General features: G+C 29.4%; 1 protein-coding gene across 1 annotated transcript; it reads left to right on the top strand.

Moving 5' to 3' along the window:
- The first annotated feature begins 881 nt into the window (after nt 1-881).
- LOC109605863 (uncharacterized) lies at nt 882-1,949 on the top strand. Its single transcript, XM_020022464.2, has one exon. The coding sequence runs from the start codon at nt 909-911 to the stop codon at nt 1,791-1,793; it is 885 nt and encodes a 294-aa protein (XP_019878023.1). The 5' UTR covers nt 882-908; the 3' UTR covers nt 1,794-1,949.
- The last annotated feature ends 6,547 nt before the right edge of the window (nt 1,950-8,496 follow it).

Genomic DNA, 8,496 nt, shown 5'->3' with positions numbered 1-8,496 from the left:
AAAAAACAAATAAAAAATAAATAAAAAACTATTAATTTGTTGAATAAAACTATTATTAGAATAAAAATGTATAAAAAGATCAAAATTACTATTTTATATGTGTTAATAAAAAACTTAAATTAAAAAATAAACTGTAATTAGTTTAATTATAAGTAATTAAAAATAATAATGAATTAAATATTATATAAATATAAAATTGTAAAATTACTAATTAAAATATTTGCAGCTAAATATTTTAAATAGTTAAACAAGAAATAATTATAGTAATTAATGAAAAATATAAAAAAATATTATAGAAGTGGAAATCAACCAAAAATATTTGGAATTAATGTAGGAAAAAATTAAAATAATTAATATTAACTTGTTTTAGAAGAAGAATTTAATGATTATTACTTATATTAGAAGAAATATGTAGTAAAATGTTTATGTAGATACAAACAATCTAATCGTACCGTAATTAATTGTTTTAATTCATTAAAAACAACCATAAACCAACAAAAATATTTATTAAATATTTTTTTTTTATTATTAAAATGTCTATTGAAAAGGACAATTGGTGTAAAACGGAAAAGAATTTGTGCAGCAGTGGTTAAGCAATAAGTTAAGTTAAGTTAAGTAAGTAAGTAAGTAAGTAGTCGAACAGCAGGACAGGAAGGACTGCTGTTAGCGCACATATCGCACGTCGCGTTGAGCCGTCACCTTCGCAGACGGGCCGCCACGATGAATCGAGGTTAGGCGCAACACGGCTCTGAGAAAGCGGTCCACCATTACGCGCCCCGCGGCCCGTATTATGCTCTCTGGACCCAAATTGTGCTCAGACCAGTCCTGCGGAGTAGGGATCCGGCCAATATATATCCATACGTCGCATCTCCGAAGACATCAGACAACGCAACGTCGTACGAACAACAATGACTCACATCAAAGTCGGGTTTGTCCTGTGTTTAGTGGCCGCCTCGTGCGCCCTGCCGGCCCAAGAGGAGGCCCGCGGCTCCCGCAACGCCATCCAAACCGAGAGCGACCTGCTCGACTCCATCTACACCGACTGCCTGAGGAAGGACTCCATGTCTTGTCTCAAGTACAAGCTGTTCTCGTTCGTCGACAAGATGCTGGGCCACAAGGACACCATCACCGTGACCGAGGGTGTGCAAATCGTGAAAACGGGCAACGACGGCGAGGGTGCGCCACGCGCCTACAACGCCGACGACTCCATCGAGACCGTCATCTGGAACCGCATCGCCGGCTTCCTCGAGTCGCACACCATCAAAGTTGACCTTAAGGGTAGTGAAATCGTTAATGCCGTGAGTTCGACCGCTCGTTCCTTCGGTGATGCCGTCGACAGTTTGGCCGAAGAGGAGAACTCCATCGAGACCGAGGAGGGCAGGGGCAAGAAGAAGAAGGCCGCCAAAATTCTGGGACCCCTGATGGCCGCCATGGCCCTCAAGGCCGCCGTCCTCGGTAAACTGGCCCTCGGCGCCATCGCCCTCATCGCCGGCAAGGCCCTGCTCATCGGTAAAATCGCCCTGGTGCTCTCCGCCATCATCGGCCTGAAGAAGCTCCTGGGCGGACAGGGCAAGCACGTCACCTACGAGGTGGTGTCCCACCCGCAACACTCCTCCAGCCACATCAGCACCCACGAGTCCGTGTACGGCGGCAGCGGCCACGGCGGCGGCTACAGCGCTGACGTTGGCGGCGGCTACTCCGGCGGCGGATCCAGCGGACACGGCGGATGGGGACGTTCCTTGGACGGGCAGCAGTTGGCTTACAGGGCGCACGCACCCGCCAGCCAGCAATAAACCACCACCGTTTATTGTTTAGGCTGTGTACCTGACAACGGTCCTCTCCTCAGCGAACGAAGGCCCGCGCAAGGCCCGCGTGTACCTTAATTTATGTATTTATTTCAATTTTAATTAATTAATTAATTTATATTATTATTACTTTTTTTTTTTTTTGTCAGTCTACGATCTTAGACTACGAACAAAGACTTTAAAGATACCATATTGTCTGGTGTAACTAGGCGAACCTAGCTTGTAAGATAATTGTTATTATTTTTTTTTTGTACGAGTCAATAAAAGTACTTATTATTAAATCACTGTTTTTTACTGACTTTCACTGGGGTACTTTCTAGAAAAAAACCTATTAATAAAAGTTTCCAAAGCAATCTCTTCACCTTGAGGGCCAATTATGAATGAACGGCAGGTGGTACCATGGGTGTCAAGTTCAAGGTACTCGCAGTGTTGTGTGCCCCACTTTATTTTACCCACACAACAATGTCAAGCAAGGTACACTTAAGATGCTTCCCAACATCTTTAATAATTAATTTAAGACAACCAACTAACATGTTGGTTGTTGTATTGTGTTGAGACAACTGTTGTTTTGTCTGACACATTAATCCACAGCACAAATAAACCACACTGATCACTAAAAATAATTAATATTTTATTATTTTAACCCAATTATTGGCTATAATTAACAAGAAACTATTTTAATATATGCTTACACTATGTTAAATTAGTGGTAATTATTTCAGCAAGGAAGTGAGAACAAAAAACTTGAATAGATTATAGACCTTGACATAGAAAAACTCATTTGGTATTCCAAAAGAGTTCGGCCCATTACAAGTCAAGGAACAAATGTCTGAGGCACGCACCAAGAAAATCTAATCGCCAAACAAAACAGATACATAATTAACAAACCGTTCTTAAGTTGAACAAGGTTAATAATCCCGGTATCAATATCAATGATGATGTGTTCCTGTTTTGATCCCGTAAAAACCGGTAACTCTGGGATCACTAACAACAGTTTTACCAATAATATCAATTAATCGATTCAAAAACATGTTGAGCGTACTTCAATCATCTGTAATAAAAGTGGAATAACAGTAACTATTACTAACTGACTGACTGACTGACTAGTAACTAAGTCATGCTGTTGATGATTCATTTTCTAGAATTAAGTCTTGAAGTGGAATTATAGGTGACCATTTTAAAATGTTTTCAATTTTCATTTATACTTTTCACATAAACATAATTCAACATTGTCCCACTTTGTTTATAAATAAATTAATTGATGTGTAAACTGTTACGTTCGACACGTTAATCGAGACAATGAAATCGACCGGAAAAAGTACCTGAGCCAAAACTAATTAGTATGGATGGTGTGATTTCATTTCCTGATCATTTTCCTTGATAATTTATGTAAAATGTACATTGTGTCTGCTTCTTTTATGTGAATGTGCGTCATTATGAGTAAATTTCTTGATGGAGAAAGCTCATCAATTATACAGGGTAGTTCCTCCACAAAGGGGTCAAATTTGACAACGTATTATGATTGCAAAAGTATGCTTTGGACCTGAAAACAGGAAATATAACAGTCTTTTCCATAATATTACACAGGAATTTAAACAATTTTTTTTAGTATTTAATTAGTTCAAAACTTATTCTAATTTTTTTAATTTAATTATATAATTATATTATTAAATTTTTTAATTTTTCTTCTTGTAAACAAAAGTTGACATCTAAAAATAAATAATAAAACATATTTAATTTTTTTGTACAAACTGTACAAATTACTAACTAAATTTTGAAAAACATTTATTCTAGTTTTTTTTATTTAATTAGATAAGTATATTATTAAATTTTCTAATTTTTCTTGTTGGAGACAAAAGTTAACATCTAAATATAAATAATAAGACATGTTTAATTTTTTCAAAAACTTCTACTCTACTTTATTGTCCACAACTGTACAAATTAATAACTAAATTTTGAAAAACACTTATTCTAGTTTTTTTAATTTAATTAGATAAGTATATTATTAAATTTTCTAATTTTTCTTCTTGTAGACAAAAGTTGACATCTAAATATAAATAATAAGACATGTTTATTTTTTTTCAAAAAACTTCTACTCTACTTTATTGTCCACAACTGTACAAATTACTAACTAAATTCTGTTTTTTTTTTATTTAATTATATAATTATGTTATTAAATTTTCTAATTTTTCTTATTGGAAACAAAAGTTGACATCTGAATTTAAATAATAAGACATGTTTAATTTTTTCAAAAAACTTCTACTCTACTTTATTGTCCACAACTGTACAAATTATTAACTAAATTTTGAAAAACACTTATTCTATTTTTTTTTAACTTAATTAGATAAGTACTAAACACAAAACATATGATAAAAAATATAATTTAATATTTTTATTATAGAATTTTCTAATTTTAATCGTCTAAAGAGATTATATATTACATTTTTTTGGAAAGAAATAAACTTTTACAACTTTCAGCAATAAATTTAGATATATTTTGAGATGGCTTTTTAGAATTTGTCATAAATATATATTTTTTTGGTAAATCGAATTTAAAAACAATAAACAAAACAACAGACAAAAGTTGATATCAAAATAGATATAATAGAATTTTTTCTTGAATATTTTAAATATTTTTAAGAGGTAAATATTTTATCAAAAATCTCCTAATTTTATTGGCTTTAATAGAACAAATTATTCAATTTTGATTTCTATCTTCCAAAAAAAAAATAGTTTTATGCTAATTTTTTAAATTTAATTAGGTACAAACATAAAACATATAATAAAAAATATAATTTAATATTTTAATTGTAGAATTTTCTAATTTTAAACATCTATGGAGATTATATATTACATTTTTTTGGAGAGAAATAAACTTTTACAACTGTCAACAATAAATTTATATAAATAATAATTTTAGCTTTTTATTTAAAAGTCAAATTATATAAAAATTAAACTTGTTAAAACAATATACGTGTGAATTGTTTGAAACCTAAGTAAAATAATATTATAAAATCATTCCTGAAACAATGTGCTCCTGAAAATGCAAACGTCAAAAATAATACGGTCTGTATCCCATATCAAAATTATTCACAATTGAATTGTATAAAGAAACACTCCGGAAACGTCGACGAAAACGTAAAAATAAAACCGACTGATATGTAAATGCATATTTACATACATGTGAAACAGATCGGAAATAAAGGCTGAAAACGTTTGAAAGCAAAACGTAAAAAAGGAAAAAAAGGAAAAAATATTATAATTTGACGCCTTATGAATTTAACATGGTTTAAATTAATTTTAAATTTGTCCCTTTCCAACAACTAATTGATTGATTGTCAGCGTGGAATTTGCTTTTTTTATGAAGTAATCCGTTAATTCTCACTTTCATGGATATACCTATAATAAAAGTACTTTAATTGCTTCGGACTTTCTTTCGTGTTCAGATGCGGATTTAATTTATGTAATTTATGAGCTTATCAAATATCTTCAGTCTAGACTTTATGAGTGATAATTTCAGGATTGCGTAGCTTTTAGTAATTTACTCATTTTAAGAACATAAAACGATTAGGATAATTGCTGAGTATCACAACAATAAAAATTAAACTCTAAACGGAGGATTAATAAGTTAAAAAAGGCCGCCGAACAAATATTGAATTAATGAGAAATTGCTTAAAACAATATTTGTTAAAAGCACACACAAACACAAACGAAATAAGTTTAAAGCAAACTAATTAATTTTAAAAGATTTGGGATCACCAATACCAACTTGTACTTCGGAATTAAAATGTAATATTATTTTTATTAACTAATATAAGTAATACACGCTCCACAATTTTTTTTTCTTCAATCGCTTCCAGCTCTTATATATTGATTTTACACACGTGTTATCTGAGTTGCATAGTCTTAACATTGACCAAGAAATATTATTAACATTGAACTTGATGTTAATAAACTACTTAACGTATTTTTTTGTAACTTAATGGTTTATTACATATTTCATTAGATTTTTAATATAATTAGCACAAATAAGTTTATATTATTCGGTAAAAAAATCGAAGAAAAGATCATCCTCATCTTTGAACAAGAGTTCAGAATTAAATTGGTCAATGACAAAATTAAACAACACTCACATGGATTATCATCTAGACTGAGGTGGATATGGTAGAACTTCCCATTTAGCATTTTAAATCTTCCTTCCTTTGAGTCTCTAGTGTGTCATGTGGTCTTCCATTGTCATAAAGAAGAAGAACTCCTCTTCTATTCACTAAATCGTCAAGATTCTTATGGAGTTGCATTGATTTCTTGACCTTATGATTGGCAATATTCCATACAGTCATCATTAATTATGCTCCACCAGTACTACCAGCTTCAACCAGTTCTCCAGATCATCAAAGACCATCGTAGACAATCAGTTATAGGCTCCTCTCTTTATCAAATGCCTAATTTATGTAAAACCTTTGATGAAACTTCTTTGCACAAGGTCTTGCTTAATTTCTTCGTTGGTACTGCTTTCAGGAAGGTCTTGACGTTGTTCATCTTCAATACATTTGATATAAAAGCACACAAATAACATAATATAATAAAAAATATTAAAATAATATACACAACCTCATTGAAATTCAAGACACTAAAATTCACAAGCATTATTAACACATTAACACACACATTTGACGTTTTATGGTGTTTTGGCCTTTTAATGTATTATTAACATAATATTTTATGTTTACTTGTGTATCCATTTTTATTATTCTCTTGCCTTTGGAGTACAGTGTTTTAATTTAAACGTTTTATGGCAGCGTTTTCATTTCACAAAAGCAATGAATAGAAAATTAATGATGTCCTTATATCTCGGATTAAATTTTATCCACATCAGTTGTACCATTCAAAGTTTTAATTTATTTAAATTGAAAAATTTTATTGTTTTTAGACGTTTCATATAAAATTATAGTTCTAGGTTTAAGAGGATTACATTTATGCATATGTTTATTGTTCAATTTCTTTTTATTTTTCTTATTCCACTTTGCTTTTTCGTTCTAATTAAAAGTTGTTAAGGCATATAATATTTTATAGAAAATTTAATTCAATGCCAATTTTATATTTATTATTGTACTTTTGCCATCTGTTTTCTACATCTTTGTGGTAGTACCAGATTTATATCGTATTATTTTATTTTTGTTATATCTTTATGTCTTTGTGGTTGTCATTATCGTTATTGTAGTGTACAGATCTTTTCTTAGATTAAAAAATATACATTAGATTAAAAATTCTATTGTTTATAATATTTTTAGAGAAATAAAATCTTATATTTATTATTTAAATTTTCGCCATTTTTTACGTCTTTAAGGTAGTACCAGATTTATATTTATTACTTTGTTTTTGTTATCTCTTTATGTCTTTTGTGTTTGCCATTATCATTATTGTACAACTCAGCTACAAAATATTATCAGGTACTTTTAGTGTACAGATGTTTTTTAAATCAATAAAGTATACACTACATTAACAGTTGTATTGTTTATAATATTTTTTAGAAAATTTAAGTCAATGTTAATTTTATATTTATTATTTTATTTTTTGCTATCTTTTTTCGTTTTTGTGGTAGTACCAGATTTTTATTTATTTCTTTATTTTTGTCATCTTTTATTGTCTTTGAGGTTATCATTCTCATAATTATACGATTCTGCTACAAAATATTATCAAGTATTTCTAATGAACAGGTGTTAAAAAAATATGTACTATGATAATAACTTTATTGTAGTACCAGATTTATATTCAAGAACTTCTAGTATACAGATCCTTTTTAAATTAATAATGTATACATTAGATTAACAATTATATTGTTTATAATATTTTTTAAAAAATTTAACTCAATATTAATTTTATATATATTATTTTATTTTTGCCATCTTTTTACGTTTTTGTAGTACCTGATTTATATTTATTTCTTTATTTTTGCTATCTTTTATTGTTTTTGAGATTATCATTATCGTAATTACACAATTCTGCTCCAAAATATGATCAAGTACTTCTAATGAACAGGTGTTAAAAAATATGTACTATGATTAATAACTTTATTGAAGTACCAGATTTATATTCAAGTAATTTTAGTGTACAGATGTTTTTTTTAATTAAAAAAGTATACATTTGGTTAACAATTGTATTGTTTATAATATTTTTTTAAAAATTTAACTCAATACCAATTTTATATTTATTATTTCATTTTTGTCATCTTTTTACGTCTTTGTGGTAGTACCAGATTTATATTTAATACTTTATTTTTGTTATCTTTTTATGTCTTTGTGGTTATCATAATAGTAATTGTACAATTCAGCTACAAACTATTATCAAGTACTTCTAGTGCACAGATGTTTTTTAAATTAAAAAAGTATACATGAAGTTAACAATTGCATTGTTTAAAATATTTTTTAGAAAATTTTACTCAATACCAATTTTATATTTAATATTTTATTTTTTTAAATATCTTTTTACATTTTTGTGGTAGTACCAGATTTATATTTATTATTTTAATTTCACCATATTTTTACGTTTTTCTGGTAGTATCAGATTTTTATTTATTTCTTTATATTTGTCATCTCATTGTTTGTGGTAGTACCAGATTTATATTTATTACTTTATTTTTGTTATCTTTTCATGTTTTTGAGGTTACTATTATTGTAATTGTACCATCCTT

This window comes from Aethina tumida, chromosome 5, assembly GCF_024364675.1.
Source record: "Aethina tumida isolate Nest 87 chromosome 5, icAetTumi1.1, whole genome shotgun sequence".
NCBI classification, from domain to species: domain Eukaryota; kingdom Metazoa; phylum Arthropoda; class Insecta; order Coleoptera; family Nitidulidae; genus Aethina; species Aethina tumida.
Note: the sequence above shows the minus strand (reverse complement) of the source record. Positions and strands in the feature narration are given on the sequence as shown.

Coding starts and splice junctions, on each gene's coding strand:
- LOC109605863 (XM_020022464.2), top strand. CDS start 909: ATGACTCACATCAAAGTCGGGTTTGTCCTGTGTTTAGTGGCCGCCTCG.